General features: G+C 40.0%; 1 protein-coding gene across 3 annotated transcripts in view; it reads left to right on the plus strand.

Annotated features, from left to right (window-relative positions):
- GRIN2A (glutamate ionotropic receptor NMDA type subunit 2A) overlaps positions 1-20,693 on the plus strand; it is a 678,902-nt gene that overhangs the window by 439,106 nt on the left and 219,103 nt on the right. For all 3 annotated transcript variants that reach the window (XM_077275211.1, XM_077275210.1, XM_077275212.1), the window contains one exon: positions 10,778-11,370. In XM_077275211.1, the coding sequence (XP_077131326.1) occupies positions 10,778-11,370 (593 nt within the window). The remainder of the gene's footprint in view (positions 1-10,777; positions 11,371-20,693) is intronic.

Raw genomic sequence — 20,693 nt, forward strand, 5'->3', positions numbered from 1 at the left:
CCCGCAAAAAACAAGCCACCATACGGCATCATCAGCAAAAAAATAAAAAAGTTATAGTCCTGAGAATAAAGCGATACTAAAATAATTATTTTTTCTATAAAATAGTTTTTATCGTATAAAAGCGCCAAAACATAAAAAAATGATATAAATGAGATATCGCTGTAATCGTACTGACCCGTCGAATAAAACTGCTTTATCAATTTTACCAAACGCGGAACGGTATAAACGCCTTTCCCAAAAGAAATTCATGAATAGCAGGTTTTTGGTCATTCTGCCTCACAAAAATCGGAATAAAAAGCGATCAAAAACGGTCACGTGTCCGAAAATGTTACCAATAAAAACGTCAACTCGTCCCGCAAAAAACAAGACCTCACATGACTCTGTGAAGCAAAATGTGGAAAAATTATAGGTCTCAAAATGTGGAGACGCAAAAACTTTTTTGCTATAAAAAGCGTCGCTGGTTTCACACTTGCGTTTTTGTCTGAAGCGTTTTTTGCACAAAAAAAACGCATGCGTTTTTTCCCTATATTTAACATTGAAAACGCATGCGTTTTTTTGTACGCGTTTGGTCGCGTTTTCAAACGCATGCGTTTTTTTTCTGCATGCGTTCATTTTCAGAAATACAACCTGCAGTATTTTCTTGCGTTTTTAAGCACATGCGTTTGTTTGCGTTAAAAACGCATGCGTTTTTATCGAAAAAAAACAGAAAACACACTGAAAAGCCACCCACCACCATCAAGGTGATAAAGGGATCCAAACCCTAACCCTAACTCTACCCCTAACCTCACCCCTAACCGTTTAATGAACATTTTCTGACAGTCATAGTGCCACGTATTTCAGTGCCACGTATTTCAGTGCCACATATTTCAGTGCCACGTATTTCAGTGCCACGTATCACGTATTTCAGTGCCACGTGTTTCAGTGCCACGTATTTAAGTGCCACGTATCACGTATTTCAGTGCCACGTATCACGTATTTCAGTGCCACATATTTTAGTACCACGTATTTCAGTTGCACGTATTTCAGTTGCACGTATTTCAGTGCCACGTATCACATATTTCAGTGCCACGTATTTAAGTGCCACGTATCACGTATTTCAGTGCCACGTATTTAAGTGCCACGTATTTCAGTGCCACGTATTTCAGTGCCACGTATTTCAGTGCCACGTATTTCAGTGCCACGTATCACGTATTTCAGTGCCACGTATTTCAGTGCCACATATTTCAGTGCCACGTAATTCAGTGCCACGTATTTCAGTGCCACGTATCACGTATTTCAGTGCCACGTATTTAAGTGCCACGTATCACGTATTTCAGTGCCACGTATTTAAGTGCCATGTATTTCAGTGCCACGTATTTCAGTGCCACGTATTTCAGTGCCACGTGTTTCAGTGCCACGTATTTAAGTGCCACGTATCACGTATTTCAGTGCCACGTATTTCAGTGCCACGTATTTCAGTGCCACGTATTTCAGTGCCACGTATTTCAGTCACGTTTAGGGTTAGGGGTAGGGGTAGGGTTAGGGCTAGGGTTGGAGGTAAAGTTAGGGTTGGGGCTAAAGTTAGGGTTGGGGCTAAAGTTAGGGTTAGGGTTTGGATTACATTTACGGTTTGGATTAGGGTTGGGATTAGAATTATGGGTTAGGTGTCAGGGCTAGGGGTGTGGTTAGGGTTACCGTTGGGATTAGGGTTAGGGGTGTGTTTGGGTTAGGGTTTCAGGTAGAATTGGGGAGTTTCCACTGTCCAGGCACATCAGGGGCTCTCCAAGCGCGACATGGCGTCCAATCTCAATTCCAGCCAATTCTGCGTTGAAAAAGTAAAACAGTGCTCCTTCCCTTCCGAGCTCTCCCGTGCGCCCAAAAAGGGGTTTGCCCCAACATATGTGTTATCAGCGTACTCGGGACAAATTGAACAACAACTTCTGGGGTCCAAGTTCTCTTGTTATCCTTAGGAAAATAAAAATTTGGGGGGCTAAAAATCATTTTTGTTGGAAAAAAAAAAGATGTTTTATTTTCACGGCTCTGCGTTATAAACTGTAGTGAAACACTTGGGGGTTCAAAGTTCTCACAACACATCTAGATAAGTTCCTTGGGAGGTCTAGTTTCCAATATGGGGTCACTCGTGGGGGGTTTGTACTGTTTGGGTACATCAGGGGCTCTGCAAATGCAACGTGACGCCTGCAGACCAATCCATTTAAGGCTGCATTCCAAATGGCGCTCCTTCCCTTCCGAGCTCTGTCATGCACCCAAACAGTGGTTCCCCCCCACATATGGGGTATCAGCGTACTCAGGACAAATTGGACAACAACTTTTGGGGTCTAATTTATCCTGTTACCCTTGTGAAAATACAAAACTGGGGGCTAAAAAATCATTTTTGTGAAAAAAAAAAGGAATTTTTATTTTCACGGCTTTGCGCTATAAACTTTAGTGAAACACTTGGGGGTTCAAAGTTCTCACAACACATCTAGATAAGTTCCTTGGGAGGTCTAGTTTCCAATATGGGGTCACTCGTGGGGGGTTTGTACTGTTTGGGTACATCAGGGGCTCTGCAAATGCAACGTGACGGCTGCTGACCAATCCATTTAAGTCTGCATTCCAAATGGCGCTCCTTCCCTTCCGAGCTGTGTCATGCGCCCAAACAGTGGTTCCCCCCCCACATATGGGGTATCAGCGTACTCAGGACAAATTGGAAAACAAATTTTGGGGTCCAATTTATTCTGTTACCCTTGTAAAAATACAAAGCTGGGGGCTAAAAAAATCATTTTTGAGAAAAAAAAAATTATTTTCACGGCTCTGCGCTATAATCTGTAGTGAAACACTTGGGGGTTCAAAGCTCTCAAAACACATCTAGATAAGTTCCTTAGGGGGTCTACTTTCCAAAATGGTGTCACTTGTGGGGGATTTCAATGTTTAGGCACATCAGGGGCTCTCCAAACGCAACATGGCGTCCCATCTCAATTCCAGTCAATTTTGCATTGAAAAGTCAAATGGCGCTCCTTCCCTTCCAAGCTCTGTCATGCGCCCAAACAATGGTTTACACCCACATATGGGGTATCAGCGTACTCAGGACAAATTGCACAACATTTTTTGGGGTCCAATTTCTTCTCTTACCCTTGGGAAAATAAAAAATTGGGGGCGAAAAGATCATTTTTGTGAAAAAATATGATTTTTTATTTTTACGGCTCTGCATTATAAACTTCTGTGAAGCACTTGGTGGGTCAAAGTGCTCACCACACATCTAGATAAGTTCCTTAGGGGGTCTACTTTCCAAAATGGTGTCACTTGTAAGGAGTTTCAATGTTTAGGCACATCAGGGGCTCTCCAAACGCAACATGGCGTCCCATCTCAATTCCAGTCAATTTTGCATTGAAAAGTCAAATGGCGCTCCTTCCCTTCCAAGCTCTGCCATGCGCCCAAACAATGGTTTACACCCACATATGGGGTATCAGCGTACTCAGGACAAATTGCACAACATTTTTTGGGGTCCAGTTTCTTCTCTTACCCTTGGGAAAATAAAAAATTGGGGGCAAAAATATCATTTTTGTGAAAAAATATGATTTTTTATTTTTACGGCTCTGCATTATAAACTTCTGTGAAGCACTTGGTGGGTCAAAGTGCTCACCACACATCTAGATAAGTTCCTTAGGGGGTCTACTTTCCAAAATGGTGTCACTTGTAAGGAGTTTCAATGTTTAGGCACATCAGGGGCTCTCCAAACGCAACATGGCGTCCCATCTCAATTCCAGTCAATTTTGCATTGAAAAGTCAAATGGCGCTCCTTCCCTTCCAAGCTCTGCCATGCGCCCAAACAATGGTTTACACCCACATATGGGGTATCAGCGTACTCAAGACAAATTGCACAACATTTTTTGCGGTCCAATTTCTTCTCTTACCCTTGGGAAAATAAAAAATTGGGGGCGAAAAGATCATTTTTGTGAAAAAATATGATTTTTTATTTTTACGGCTCTGCATTATAAACTTCTGTGAAGCACTTGGTGGGTCAAAGTGCTCACCACACATCTAGATAAGTTCCTTAGGGGGTCTACTTTCCAAAATGGTGTCACTTGTAAGGAGTTTCAATGTTTAGGCACATCAGGGGCTCTCCAAACGCAACATGGCGTCCCATCTCAATTCCAGTCAATTTTGCATTGAAAAGTCAAATGGCGCTCCTTCCCTTCCAAGCTCTGCCATGCGCCCAAACAATGGTTTACACCCACATATGGGGTATCAGCATTCTCAGGACAAATTGCACAACATTTTTTGGGGTCCAATTTCTTCTCTTACCCTTGGGAAAATAAAAAATTGGGGGCGAAAAGATCATTTTTGTGAAAAAATATGATTTTTTATTTTTATGGCTCTGCATTATAAACTTCTGTGAAGCACTTGGTGGATCAAAGTGCTCACCACACATCAAGATAAGTTCCTTAGGGGGTCTACTTTCCAAAATGGTGTCACTTGTAGGGGGTTTCAGTGTTTAGGCACATCAGGGGCTCTCCAAACGCAACATGGCGTCCCATCTCAATTCCAGTCAATTTTGCATTGAAAAGTCAAATGGCGCTCCTTCCCTTCCAAGCTCTGCCATGCGCCCAAACAATGGTTTACACCCACATATGGGGTATCAGCGTTCTCAGGACAAATTGCACAACATTTTTTGGGGTCCAATTTCTTCTCTTACCCTTGGGAAAATAAAAAATTGGGGGCGAAAAGATCATTTTTGTGAAAAAATATGATTTTTTATTTTTATGGCTCTGCATTATAAACTTCTGTGAAGCACTTGGTGGGTCAAAGTGCTCACCACACATCAAGATAAGTTCCTTAGGGGGTCTACTTTCCAAAATGGTGTCACTTGTAGGGGGTTTCAGTGTTTAGGCACATCAGGGGCTCTCCAAACGCAACATGGCGTCCCATCTCAATTCCAGTCAATTTTGCATTGAAAAGTCAAATGGCGCTCCTTTCCTTCTGAGCTCTGCCATACGCCCAAACAGTGGTTTACCCCCACATATGGGGTATCAGCGTACTCAGGACAAATTGTACAACAACTCTGGGGGTCCATTTTCTCCTGTTACCCTTGGTAAAATAAAACAAATTGGAGCTGAAATAAATTTTGTGTGAAAAAAAGTTAAATGTTCATTTTTATTTAAACATTCCAAAAATTCCTGTGAAACACCTGAAGGGTTAATAAACTTCTTGAATGTGGTTTTGAGCACCTTGAGGGGTGCAGTTTTTAGAATGGTGTCACACTTGAGTATTTTCTATCATATAGACCCCTCAAAATGACTTCAAATGAGATGTGGTCCCTAAAAAAAAATGGTGTTGTAAAAATGAGAAATTGCTGGTCAACTTTTAACCCTTATAACTCCGTCACAAAAAAAAATTTTGGTTCCAAAATTGTACTGATGTAAAGTAGACTTGTGGGAAATGTTACTTATTAAGTATTTTGCGTGACATATGTCTGTGATTTAAGGGCATAAAAATTCAAAGTTGGAAAATTGCAAAATTTTCTAAATTTTCACCAAATTTCCATTTTTTTCACAAATAAACGCAAGTTATATCGAATAAATTTTACCACTAACATGAAGTACAATATGTCACGAAAAAACAATGTCAGAATCGCCAAGATCCGTCAAAGCGTTCCAGAGTTATAGCCTCATAAAGGGACAGTGGTCAGAATTGTAAAAATTGGCCCGGTCATTAACGTGCAAACCACCCTCGGGGCTTAAGGGGTTAACACAGCATCCCAAACTTTTTTTGTAATTGGGTTTGTAATACTGCCTTATTTATGGCTGTTTGAAGGTTTTATTTCTTGTAATGTGAGGCCTATTTACACAGTAAATGCCACTTATAATGTAAGTGCTCCCAATAAATGTCCCTAGTGCCGCACTGTTTAATGAGGCCCTGTCAATAGACCCCCAGTCAGCTGCATATTCACCTGTAACATTGCATATACCATTATGTTCACCCAAGCAGACACAGTGAGCTTAATGCATACAGGTTAATATATCTACACTAATTTAAATTAATTAACAATATATATTTGGATTAAAGAATACATCTAATTAGAAGTAGAACTATTTAACAAGTAAAATAAAGTAGACATTTCAAAGTCTTTCCCCAGAGATCAATAGCATGAATAATTAAAAACAAAAATGGAGCTAATAACTTAGATTTACTAAGGCATAGATTGATACTACTACTACTAATAGTAATAATAATAATATTAATAATAAACAGTAATTCCTAATCCTTGTAAATAAAATGTAATTCATTGGTATATAAAACAATACGGTCACAAATAGCATTTCGATCAAAAGATTAACAACTGTCAAACACTCACTATGATTGCAAACATCATCTACAAAGTAATCAAAAATACTTTATATATACTTCAAGCAAACTCAAATCTAAATAAAACTAATTGACTTTGCATCTCCCGTTGTTCTAACTCCAAAGGTTTGTGCCCAGACACGATAAATCTTTCATAATTTACTATATGCTGAGAAGACAGGGATGATAAAACAGCAAAGATTACATTACTTCTATTGCAGGAAACCATTTGCGGTTTTTACAGCAAAGGACACCCAGGGCATGTTGAAAGACAATATATTCCCCTAAATTATTTGAATCCCTTTTTTGGATAATGTTCTTCTAAACTGTAAGTGAATTGTGTAATTATTCTCTTTAATTTTATGGGTAATTGCCCTGGACAGTGTCTTCCGCTTTTTGATGTAGAGTTTGGAGAACTCACGGCATTAATATAAAAAGTCACTGAAGAAGTTAATTGAGAACATGAATCTGTGGTTCCATGATCTTGCACTTTTAGTAACATTATAAAAGAGGATTACAGCCCAAACACTTAGTAATAAATTAGTTTACAGCAGCAGCCAAAATTTGGTAAAACATTTTTTTTACTTACAGTTTTTTCGGCAATTTTCGAGTTTGTTGAAATGGCCATTTTTGAAAAAGTGGCAACAAAAAGTGTGACCCATATTGATTCTCACCTTGAAATTAACTTTCAGTAAACTATTATTTTGTCGAAAGCAAAATTATGTCTTTATATAAATTTTTGAAAAGCTAATTATAAAAATTGCCATGCAATAGAGCCGTTGTCCCTTTTGTAAAAATGGCCACTCCAAAAAATTGTTAGTTCTGAGAGCAAATAGATTATAATTATCAAATTTATATAGCTAGCTACTGATTCCTAACATATGAGCAAATTAATTGATAAATATTCTTTCAGTTTCCACTTGCTAGGTGTCTATTTTAGTGTTTAGTAATCTTATTTTTTGCCATCAGGATGATTCTGTCTAACAGCAACACATAATTTCTCTTCAGAAGGATTTATCTCCTTTGTTAGCTCATTGGATTTATCAATCCAGTATTCTTAATTTCGGTTTCTACCCTACTTGTTCTTGGCTATTTTATTTCTATTTTCCAATCACAATTATTTTGTCTTATCAGTGTGCTACATTTTCTTACAAAATGTTCATTTATAAGTTATCACCTAAACTGAAGATTACTGAAATTCTTGGAGTAATATTAAGCAATAATCAAAATAGTAAGTAAATACTAACACACATACTGTATAAAGAACATTGGAGGAGACATATTACATTGTTGTTGGAATACAGTATATGTCACTATTAACAATTCTGATCTGAATTTTGATCTTAATAAAAACTAAGTTTTCAATAGATGCAAGCTGTTCACCGTCAGGATTTCTTTGTGGTTTTAGTTGATTTCTTGCTATAAAACCTTTTGCTTGTATCTTTAGGAGGCACCTTGGGCCATTTTTGTGGTTGAGGATTAAGAGAATGGAATATCTGCCACCCTTCCTTTTCTTTCCAATTTTGTAAAAATTAACAAAAATAATTGTACATAGTGATATTTTGGATTTACAAAATCAAAGTGCAAATACTGTCACTGAGGATTAGAAGATAAAATTACAAAGTGTACAGGTCATGCAAATTGCACCTTGTATTATGAAGCTATTGATCTGAAAAGACTGTGCCTCTCAAAGGCATTATCTGACACCACAAAGAGTGCATATAAACTTTAATAATAACTTACAGGGTTTCAGTGAATGAGGCTTTCATCTAAGCAATTGGTATATGATAGAAATGAGAGAATCTTTAAAAACTCTAATTTTCCAAATTTTCTCAGGAAATTATAAATCAATTAGTCAAAAATTGAAAATACTCCAAAGCCTCCAGTTGCCCTAAAAGCCATGAGTGTCAATATTCTCTTTGCCTCACACAAATTTCCTCTCCAGTGCTGTGCTGTCACACACTTGAATAATAGTTCACAGAATGTATTTATAAGTAAGACTATCAACAATTAAAGGGAGTCTGTGAAGTAAAAAACACTATTATCCTGCAGATATGGGGTTACCCAACAGGTCAATAGTTTTCTGAAGCCATGAGGCCACCACACTGAGATCCCCGCTTTCGAGAGTAAATTAACTTTATTCCTGAAATCAGCATCCGGCTTTCAGTTATAATGGCACAGCCTACGTGGCTTCAATCTCCGCTCAGTAGATGCTGAGTGGCAGATGTAACCAAGCCCCGGTATTGACTAATAGCCGGCTCTAATGCTGAACCTGCTGTCAGTTAGTGTCGGGGCATGCTTATCGCTGCTGTTCACTATGTACTGAGCGGAGATTCAATCCGTGCCGGCTGTGACTAAAAGCCAGAAGCTGCCAGAGAGAATAACATAAGGGAACAACATTTTTATTTCCTTCTATCAGCGGGGCTTTTAGTGCTAGCCAGTTTTAGAATGCTATCAACCTGCAGATTAACCCCATATCTGCAGGCTAATAATGTTTTTTTTTAAATGTCAGGTTATTTTTAAATATTACGCTTGATATCAGGTTTCATTCACGTATTTCTTCAATACCTAATTTCCTTTGTCCTTTTTACTGTTTTTCTTTATTGGAACATCAGGAAGATGTGTGTTATTTATATTAGTGAAACTGAATGTACGGCATGATTCTCCCATGTCACTTCCAGCACACAGTGTTTATCACCAAAAAAATGCTTTTTTATATAAGAAGTTATATAATATGCACTTCAGTTGGGTTTAGTTACCATAATATATCCTGAAAAAATACACTTACTAAATTTATGGGTTTTTCTTTCCGAGTTGCGAAAAAAGCTGACGAGAGAGGCTAATGTGGCAAAATGATAAATTATTACCTACCTGTCACATCCACTGCCATTCCATTGCTGTCACTATTTTGAGACCACTGATTGGCTGCAGCTGCCACATGTGGAATATAATGTATCATCACTGCAGCCAAGTACACACAAGTACACAGCAACTAGTGATGGTACACTAGAGCAAAAGCACAGGGACAGGTAAGGACTCTACTGGTAAATCATACTGTTTGGTGTCAAGTTCCCGCCACTGCACAGGGGGAATCTCGAACCATGTCCTCTGCAGTCTCCCATTCTTCCCCAGCTGCAGTGGAGTCTGCTCAGCAGAGACGTCGGTCCCAGCGTCTGGCTCAAGCTGATACTGAGCGGCTGGTTAGAGCTGCCACCCCAGGTTCAGCCTTTGCAACCAGCATTGATCAGCGGTGGGCAGACGTTCCAGGGACTAAGCCCTGCTTTTCATCTACTGAGCATGCCCGTGGGACGACCTCTCATTGGAGTTCGGAGGTCACATGCTCAGGTCCTGTAGTGGCTCAGATTGGACCACTAGGAAGGTCCTGGAAGGCTACATCTATAAAAGGCTTGCATGGCCGTTCGGTCATGCGCTAGTATAAACCTGTAATCATGTGTGTGTAGTTGTATGCCTGTTCTGGTGATTGCTCCTTAATCATTCCCATTCCTAGAGTTGTTGAATGTTTGCGAATGTTGGAGCTACCTAGAGCCTGACAGTGCTATCCTTAACACAAGAGCACTATCCTTACTGTGCCTAACCAGCAGCGACCACCAGTGCAGTGCTCTGCGCAATTAGAGCGCTTTCCTAACCCTTGTAAGGGTGGTTAGTGGCATCTACCAGAGCAGCGCTGTTTGCACTCTGTGCAGTAATCTTTAATTAGTACTGACAGTTCGTGAGTGTAGGGTGGGAACTCTCGCTTATCTCAGCATCTGACTCAGGGCGTCCTCAGGTGCGGGCTCAAAAGCCACCGAGGGTCAGAGCGGGATCAATCACCAGCATAGTGGGGGGTGAATTTCAGGGATCCCACTAGCGTTCATCTGCTGCACCCTGTGACTGTTAACAGGGCACAGCGTTTCCTTAGTTTCCCTGCAACACTGTGAAGCAACAGAGCCCGCATCAGTTCATACCGGGTGACGGAACCCGTGTTTAGTCCGGCGTAGTACTGCCATATAGTGCTGCCATTACCTAGCAGCAGGTTCCATCTCTGCACGGTGGACCCCGGGCTGCGAACGCACCTTTTATTATCTTTATATTTATTCGGTGCATTCCGCCAGCCCTAACACATATTTATTATTTTATCATATCTGCTTCCTACTTTCTTTTTCCACAATGTAAAAAGCCACTTAAAGCTTTTTCAATAATTATGCAGTATTTAAATTAAATTGAGATGTGTATTCTCATACAGTTTGGCCTATTTTGTCTTTAGAACTCAATGGATAAAATGTCCAATAATGGTGAAAGCAAATGTATGCATATACATTCAAAGTCTAAGTGAAAAACTTCTTGGAAAATTTGAATTCTGCATGTTCATCACTATGAATGCCATTCTTTTATTGACATAATATTTTTCCAAGTAATCGTTTCGTTCCTGATCATTTCTTATATTGTTCTTTTGCAGGATTCAATGTCAACCTTCTTCCAGTTTGGAGCTTCCATCACACAGCAAGCTACTGTCATGCTTAGTATTATGGAGGAATATGACTGGCATGTTTTCTCTCTTATAACAAGCACTTTCCCAGGATATCGAGACTTTATAAGTTTCATAAAAAACACTGTGGAAAATAGTTTTGTGGATTGGGATGTGCAGAATGTAATTACTCTGGACGCATCATATACTGATGCACAAACTCTTAATCAGCTGAAGAGGATCCATTCTTCGGTTATACTCCTTTATTGTTCAAAGGATGAATCCATTAGAATTTTTGATGAAGCCCGCTCTTTAGGCCTTATGGGATACGGTTACATCTGGATTGTTCCTAATCTGGTGACGGGTAACACAGAAATAATACCTTTTGAATTTCCATCTGGATTAGTTTCTGTATCTTATGACGACTGGGACTACACCTTGGAAGCCAGAGTAAGAGATGGCCTCGGAATTATTACAACAGCTGCATCAGCCATGTTGGACACATATTCAGTAATTCCAGAAGCCAAGACTAGTTGTTATGGTCAAAATGAGCGGAATGAGATGCCAACTCACACACTTAATGAGTAAGACTTTATATTTTTTATTCTGTTTTTTGTTAACCTATAAGATTAATTTGTGCCAATGTATGAAGGCATGGAGAATAGTTAATGGTACCTCCTGTCATAATGGAAAAAGTTGATTAATTACGGGTAATGGAAGGCTGCTGAATGATTAGTTTTCCCAATTTCATGAAATATAATAATAATAATCTTTATTTTTCTATAGTGCTAACATATTCCGCAGCGCTTTACAGTTTTGTAAATATAACTTTCTTCTTTTCGAACATTATAATTGCCCAACTGAATATAAAGCAAACACTCAAACCATATACTATACGACAGTGGTCTTTGTCTACTTTGATGGGAGAGAGTACTGCCTCTTACCTGTAGGTATTAATGGCTCTTCTTTTGATTAGCTGTTCCTCCATTACATCACATTTGCATCGCACTGCAACATTGACTTCATGCCTGGCTTTGTAATCAAAAGAAGAGCTGCAGACATCAGCAGGGTAAAATCGATACCCTCTCTCCTGCCCATTATATTAAAAGGGACATTCCTATCTCCAAGATCCTATCCCAATATGTAGTAGGTGTAATAAAAATAATATTAGCAAATACCTCCAATTAGAAATGTAGTATATTTCTCCTGATATGGAATGTCGCTTACCCCATATGAGCATTGCAGTAACTTAGGTATCGATGGTTACGACCACTCACATAGTGAATTAGATGTTAGTCATTGTAACCAAGCATACCTAAGCCACTTCAATCAGAGTGAACAGTTCAGACCGGGTTTGGTTTAAGAAGGCAGTAGTCATTCAAAATGAGTCTGGTTTCACCTCCTTGCACATCTTATCCCCAAGTATGCCTGTACCTAGGCATATTTCAGTGTTGCCATAGCTATTTTCATCATGAAATAAAAGATTTTATTTTATGGATTGATACTGGACTTGTTTCTTTCACAAGCAAATACCTAAGCCACTTGCAATGTTCTGCACATGGGATAAGTGACATGGCTAATCAGAACTATACTACAGTTCTAATTGAAGGTATTTGCTAACATTATTATTATATCTACTAAATATTGGGATAGGATCTTGGAAATTAGAATTACCCCTTTACCACATGCACTATAATAACTGTCATAGCACTCACATGATGCAGTTTGGCAATTTTCTTGGCATAGAGACCGCTATCGATGAGCTACATATCGATGATGCCGTTTCTCTTTTCTTGGGAAACGATCTTCAAGGCTGCTTCACGATTCGAACCAATGACCTTTCACTTTGGAATAAACCTAACAATACACTGAGCTATCAGGGAATGTGAAAACAGGTTGTATTTTTGAGTATACAGGAGGAAAAAAAATTTTCCACCACCAGGAGCAAAACAACAATGCAGTGACATAACAAGAATCTGAATAACTGATCATATGCTAAATAGTGACAAGTCAAATTTATGTATGAGCTAGCCAAGATGATTGTCTATAAAATGATGGTCATCTCACTATCAAAGTAGTAGTGGATGGTGAGATATGAAACCTGAAAGTCAAAAGTTCATAATGTTGTTATCCTTTTGTTCTTCCCTGTACAACCCATAAATCCCAGATGAAAAGTAGAAGACATCAGGATTATCACCAGGAAAATAATGACATGCAAATTATTATTATTTATTTATATAGCACCATTGATTCCATGGTGCTGTACATGAGAAGGGGTTACATACAAATTACAGATATCACTTACAGTACAACAAACTAATAATTACAGACTGATACAGAAGGGCAAGGACACTGCCCTTGCGGTGTTACATTCTACAGGATGGTGGGGAAGGAGACAATGGGTTGGAGGGACTGCGGCAGATCCGGTGTTGGTGAGGGGGTAGCTCTGGGAGTGGTGAGGAGGCAGCGGGGTCATTGCAGGCTGTAAGCTTTCTTGAAGAGGTGGGTTTTCAGGTTCCGTCTGAAAGATCCGAATATGGTTGATAGTCGGATGAGTTGCGGCACAGAATTCCAGAGGATGGAGGACATTCGGGAGACGTCTTGGAAGCAATTTGGTGAGGAGCTAATAAGTGTGGAGGAGAGAAGGAGGTCTTGGGAGGACCAGAGGTTATGTGACGGAAGATATCAGGAGATTAGTTCAGAGATATAGGGAGGAGATAGGTTATGGATGGCTTTGTAGGTTAGTATTAGTAATTTGAACTGGATACGCTAAGGGAATGGGAGCCAGTGAAGCGCTTTGCAGAGGGGAGAAGCGGAGGAGTAGCGAGGAGAGAGGTGAATTAGATGGGCAGCAGAGTTAAGGACAGACTGAAGAGGTGCGAGAGTGTTAGCAGGGAATGCACAGAAAAGGATGTTGCAGCAGTCGAGGCGGGAGATGATGAGGGCATGCACAAGCATTTTAGTAGATTAAGGGTTGAGGAAAGGACGGATTCTGATAAATAGCTGGTTACTCTAAATAGCTGAATTTCGTAAAAAAAAGTCTGATATTCCAAACTACTTCATGCACAAAGCTGGAAGGATGGCCAAATGAGGTTGGTCAAACAACCAATCTGCAATCAGAGAGTCTTGCTATTAATGATGAATACATTCACCACTATATATTGGTATATACATGTAAATTCACACTTCAACCCCATATCCAAAGATACTACCAGTATATACAGGTCCTTCTCAAAAAATTAGCATATAGTGTTAAATTTCATTATTTACCATAATGTAATGATTACAATTAAACTTTCATATATTATATAGATTCATTATCCACCAACTGAAATTTGTCAGGTCTTTTATTGTTTTAATACTGATGATTTTGACATACAACTCCTGATAACCCAAAAAACCTGTCTCAATAAATTAGCATATCAAGAAAAGGTTCTCTAAACGACCTATTACCCTAATCTTCTGAATCAACTAATTAACTCTAAACACATGCAAAAGATACCTGAGGCTTTTAAAAACTCCCTGCCTGGTTCATTACTCAAAACCCCCATCATGGGTAAGACTAGCGACCTGACAGATGTCAAGAAGGCCATCATTGACACCCTCAAGCAAGAGGGTAAGACCCAGAAAGAAATTTCTCAACAAATAGGCTGTTCCCAGAGTGCTGTATCAAGGCACCTCAATGGTAAGTCTGTTGGAAGGAAACAATGTGGCAGAAAACGCTGTACAACAAGAAGAGGTGACCGGACCCTGAGGAAGATTGTGGAGAAGGACCGATTCCAGACCTTGGGGAACCTGAGGAAGCAGTGGACTGAGTCTGGTGTGGAGGAAATGGGCTACAGGTGCCGCATTCCCCAGGTAAAGCCACTTTTGAACCATAAACAGCGGCAGAAGCGCCTGACCTGGGCTACAGAGAAGCAGCACTGGACTGTTGCTAAGTGGTCCCAAGTACTTTTTTCTGATGAAAGCAAATTTTGCATGTCATTCGGAAATCAAGGTGCCAGAGTCTGGAGGAAGACTGGGGAGAAGGAAATGCCAAAATGCCTGAAGTCTAGTGTCAAGTACCCACAGTCAGTGATGGTGTGGGGTGCTATGTCAGCTGCTGGTGTTGGTCCACTGTGTTTCATCAAGGGCAGGGTCAATGCAGCTAGCTATCAGGAGATTTTGGAGCACTTCATGCTTCCATCGGCTGAAATGCTTTACGGAGATGAAGATTTCATTTTCCAGCACGACCTGGCACCTGCTCACAGTGCCAAAACCACTGGTAAATGGTTTACTGACCATGGTATTACTGTGCTCAATTGGCCTGCCAACTCTCCTGACCTGAACCCCATAGAGAATCTGTGGGATATTGTGAAGAGAAAGTTGAGAGATGCAAGACCCAACACTCTGGATGAGCTTAAGGCCGCTATTGAAGCATCCTGGGCCTCCATAACATCTCAGCAGTGTCACAGGTTGATTGCCTCCATGCCACGCCGCATTGAAGCAGTCATTTCTGCCAAAGGATTCCCGACCAAGTATTGAGTGCATAACTGAACATTATTATTTGATGTTTTTTTGTTTGTTATTAAAAAACACTTTTATTTGATTGGACGGGTGAAATATGCTAATTTATTGAGACAGGTTTTTTGGGTTATCAGGAGTTGTATGCCAAAATCATCAGTATTAAAACAATAAAAGACCTGACAAATTTCAGTTGGTGGATAATGAATCTATAATATATGAAAGTTTAATTGTAATCATTACATTATGGTAAATAATGAAATTTAACACTATATGCTAATTTTTTGAGAAGGACCTGTATATGTGACTGAGAATGTTCAAGTTATGCGGGCAAAGAAAAAATATAATGCAAATGTGTCCTAGGCTAAAAGCAAAGTTATAGGGCCATAAGGCGAAGTACATAATTCAATGAAGCACTTAATTCAGTGTTGTATCAAATCGAATACTTGAGGCATTCATAATGGAAAAATTGGAAAATGTCCTATGAGAATATTCATTAGAATCCAAATAAAGAACATCTCTTGTGTTCATATTTGAAAAAGTCAATGATCCATTCATATTTGGAGAAAGCGAACATTTGTTCCAAATATGACACATTTAGGGATTTAGCAAGCCTAAATTTGTCATTAGGACTCTTTGTAGGCTACTTTTGAATATGAAAATTACCATCATTACTAGTTTTTCACCTGGCTCCTATAAAAAATTACTTTTGTGCAGTGCTTCATTACCTGCCCCATAGGAGCCTAATGCCGATTTCATTAATCCATGTTTCATGATCCGAGTATGTACCATCAACCAGCCAAGGTATTGAAATCCAAACTCAATATCCCCACTGGCTGTTGAGTTTGGATCAGAAGTCCAGGGCCAGTGAGAGCATCTCCAGCCATACTAGTACTGTAAAACATGGATTTGTGAAACTGACTTAACAGACATGAGTTGTTGTTTTTTCCCTTTTTGAATAGGACAGATCTTGACTAGGGTTGAGCGAAACGGATCGTTCATTTTCATAAGTCGCCGACTTTTGGCAAAGTCGGCGTCTCATGAAACCCGACCCGATCCCTGTGTGGGGTCGGCCATGCGGTACGCGATCTTGACGCCAAAGTCGCGTTTCGTATGACGCGTTTAGCGCCATTTTTTCAGCCAATGAAGGAGTGTGGGCAGAGTGATGACATAGGGGTTAGGGGCGTGCACGGCTATCATCATTTTATCGCTTGTGCGCAGTAGGGATTTGCAATGTGTAACACGAGATTTTCTGTGCTGGGACGGAGGGGAATATGGGACGGAGGAGAGAGAGAGAGGAGAGAGAGAGAGAGAGACAAAAAAAAAAAAATCATCCCCATTGACGTGCATAGGGTTTCGTGTTCCGGCCGATCCTCGACTTTTCGCAGTAATCGGCCGATTTCGCCCCAACTCGACTTTTCAAAAAGTCGGGTTTCGCAAAACATGACTCGACCCTAAAAAGGTCAAGGTCGCTCAACCCTAATCTTGACCACCTGCCCTAAATTTTAACAGAATAGACCTCATGCAGAAAGCAAAGTCCTATGTCTTCAGGTTCATGTATGACCAAGTCAAAGGCACTATGTTTGCCATTATATGGTGCCTTTGTAATGCTTTGCAATCTCCCTAGAAGCAATACTTTGGGAGGACACTTTCATATTCTGACTCTAAATAAATAAAATACGGTATTGGCCACAGATTACTAATGTGTAATACAATGTGTGCACATGCCCTTAGGCTGCATTTACAAGCCATCTTTTCAACACTGTTTTGACCTTTATTTTTTGCAGTTAAGCAAAGAGAGGGGGAAGGTAAGGAGAGTTATTTGAAATCAAAATGAGATACATTTTTCATTCTCCTTCCTTTGGGATCCATTCCCTTTTTTTAATCTCAAATTGCTGCTTCATATAATCTGAATCTCAGACATTGCAGAGAATTTAAACTCTTGCTGTCACTGAAGTTTCCCCCAAAAGACCTCTGTACAGTCTATATAGAAGATGTTGATGCCGTGTACTATGTGTTCTCCCACAACCACTATCTACCTGCAAGTGTCTTATCAATTACCATTTATGCAATCATGGATATTAAAAGTTAAAATACAAACACTATAATGGTACTCTACTAATATACAAGAATGAACTGTTCGAATACATTTGGAGCCTTTTTATAGGAACTGTCCAGACAAGTTACAGGCTACTTTCACACTAGAACTACCGATGAAGTCATTTTGACTCCTCGCAATTTTTATTTCTTTTCTGTGACTACATTTTTCCAAATTCCGGCTTGAGACTTTTTGACTTTTACTCATTTAGGATGCGAAAAAAGATTTTGTGACAATAAATAATTTAAAAAAAAGAAAAGAGTACTTTATTTTTTTCAAAATTTACCTTTAATTACCAAAAGGAGTCATTTTGACTCCCTACTATATCTTGCTAGTCTTTGTCACTAAATGTTATTATTTATTTTAGGTTTCATTTTCTTGTATGTTTAGAATAAATGCTGGCTTAAACTTAGAATAATTAGCATTTTTGCAAATATACTTGACATACACAGGACATGTACAGGACATCCGTCAGTGAACCAGTGAACTCTCAAATGGACTACATAATTTCTGTAGAATATGGCCTGCAGTTTTGCTAATTGCTAATATGGCTAGAAGAAGTGCGCTAAAGCCTGATGACATTCTTGCTATTTTGCATTCTATACATTCTATATATATTCTATAAATTAAAGTTCCAGCAAAACCAGGGGCTAGAAACTCTAAAAATAAACGAAAACAAGCCAGGAGTCAAAATGACTCCATTCGGTAGTTCGGGGGGGAGGGGGGGTGAACAGTCCGGTAGTCCTAGTGTTAAAGTGTGTTTTTTGTTATTAGACTCATTTCTATTCTGTTTCCTATTTTTATTGATACATTTTATACTTGATTATTTTTATTATATTATGGATTCCATGTGGCTGTTGAGATTTAAGGTAACTATTAGAGGTCAGTGAATGTATTTGAGTGAAATTGAATTCTACTTGAACCTTACAAAAATCTGCATTCGCGAATTTACGGAATTTTTGTAATTCACGGATTCAGCAAAATGGTGGCCTCTAATTGCATTTTTCTGAATGATCAAGAGCCATCTAACGATTAAAAAACAAATAAACCATACCTTACTGCTCATCCTTCCAGTCCCTCAACTCCTCATTGTCACCCGTCCAATCATTATTGCGTCTTCTAATAATCGTCAGTGGCACTGAAGTCTTCTGCACGCTAGGTTGGGTCTCCCAGCTCTGATGAGGCACGGTTCTGTACATACTCATACAAAGTCACTGCACAAATGGTTACGTTTTTGAGACATCCGCTATGACCTACCTTCAGAGCACTTGTTATGAATCCTTCTAGGCCTCACCAGAGCCAAAAGTCCTGGCCTAGCGTGAAGAGGCCCTGGCAATCAGAAAATGAGTCAAGAATTGAAGGGGATGGAGAGGTGAATACAAGTATTTTTATATTCTACATCTTATGTGTATTATGCTCTGGGATCTCGAGCGATCATAGAGCATAATGAGGAACTTTAATTTGCAGAGAATAACTTTTCTGGAAATCGAATTTCTTGTGAAAAATCACGCAAAGGAAAATTCAAATTTTGCCTTATCCTTTCATCTTTAGTGACTATATTTTCAACATCACATCACATGACAGGTAATGATAAACTTAATTTTTATTGGATGGGTAGCTGGAAAGCCGATTTGTTTTAGTGTAATTTTGAATTACACTGTTCTGGGAGTGTTGCCGCAAATGAATGCACGTAGTGCTATATATTGTATTTTGTCACTAGTGAGCCACTAACTCCAATATTATAATCATAAATAGATATTGTCATAACATGGCAAAAAACATAACAGTATGTTAGTGAGTTTACACTACACATTATAGTTTGGTACTTTATGTAATTTAAATCCTACTACAAAAAAAGAGAATAAACACAAAACAAATCAATAAAAGCACATATTTTTATTATTACATAAGGATAAAATCCATATATTTTTTTAAGAACAGTAAACGAACATTTTGGAGGGAATAAAATGCGTCGTGTTGTGGTGGACCGTCGGCACCAAAAAACATTGCATGTAACGTTTTTTGGTGCGTCGTGTCCGCCATTTCCAACCGCGCATGCGTGGCCGGAACTCCGCCCCCTCCTCCCCGGAGCTCACAATGGGGCAGCGGATGCGTTGTAAAACTGCATCCGCTGCCCCGTTGTGCAGCGCTTTCACAGCATGCGTCGGTACTAGGGTTGAGCGACTTTCATTTTTTTAAGATCGAGTAGGGTTTTGGGAAACCCGATTTTGTCCAGAGTCGAGTCGAGTGCAGTCGGCCGATTATCGCTAAAAGTCGGGGATCGACCGAAACACGAAACCCAATGCAAGTCAATGGGGAAGCATAGTCGGCAGTGAGTGGAGGCCAGGAAAACACCTACAGTGCCCATTTTAATGCCAAAAACATCCATTCTTGTTTCTGAAGCTTGCCAATCTTAATTAACTGTATAATAATAGTTGGGCATAGGGAATTGGGGGAAAGTTGTGGGGGGAGTAGGGCTGGCTCAAGTTTTTCGTGGGCCCAGGAAATGCGGACTACGTCACGGCGGTGTTGCAGGGAAAGGTAAGTATTTAAAAGTTGCAAGTGCTGTGATCCTGAGCAAGCAGGGGGGGCCCACTCGTTCGCATTGCCACTGGCACAGGGCCCCTCAAAGTACGGCGGTGTGTTTGCATGGCGGGGGCGCCTCCCACCAGCAGCGACACTTTTGCGTACTCTGAGGGGCCCTGTGCCAGTGACGTCGCCAACGAGTATGCCCCCCCACCTGATGAAGGAACCTGCACTTTCATCTGCACCTTCCTCTTTGTCCCTGTGTAAGGTGGTATAACATGCGGGAAGGGGAACCTTACTTTCAGCAGGGACAGATTCTGGCTGTGTAGAGTACAAGGGGAATGTAGTGGTCTAGGTCAATGTACCAGCAGACTCATTTAGCAGTGGCTGGGCAATGGGCAGGATGAGGAGGAAACAGATATAGGGCCAAAGAATAAAGTAGGCTACATGCAGTTCAAAATTGGTAACAGGACTAAACAGGCGGCATTGCTTTGTTCAGTGGAGTAGCAAACCCAAGAGCAGCAGACACTGTTTCAAGGGCCTAACCACACTAGTAGGCCAAATGCAGTTTAATATCTGATAGTATAGGGCGAAAGCCAGAATGTGGAAGCTCAGCTTTGTTCAGTTGAGGACAACACCAGGGAGGGGCAGACACCTTTAGTAGGCCGGAAAAGCCTATTGCATTTTTTAAAATGGTAATTTGGAGCAGAAGGTTGAAGCTCAGCTTTATTTAGTTGAGGGCAACACCAGGGAGGGGCAGAAGCCGTTAGTAGGCCCTAA

The sequence above is a fragment of the Ranitomeya variabilis genome, chromosome 7, assembly GCF_051348905.1.
Source record: "Ranitomeya variabilis isolate aRanVar5 chromosome 7, aRanVar5.hap1, whole genome shotgun sequence".
NCBI classification, from domain to species: domain Eukaryota; kingdom Metazoa; phylum Chordata; class Amphibia; order Anura; family Dendrobatidae; genus Ranitomeya; species Ranitomeya variabilis.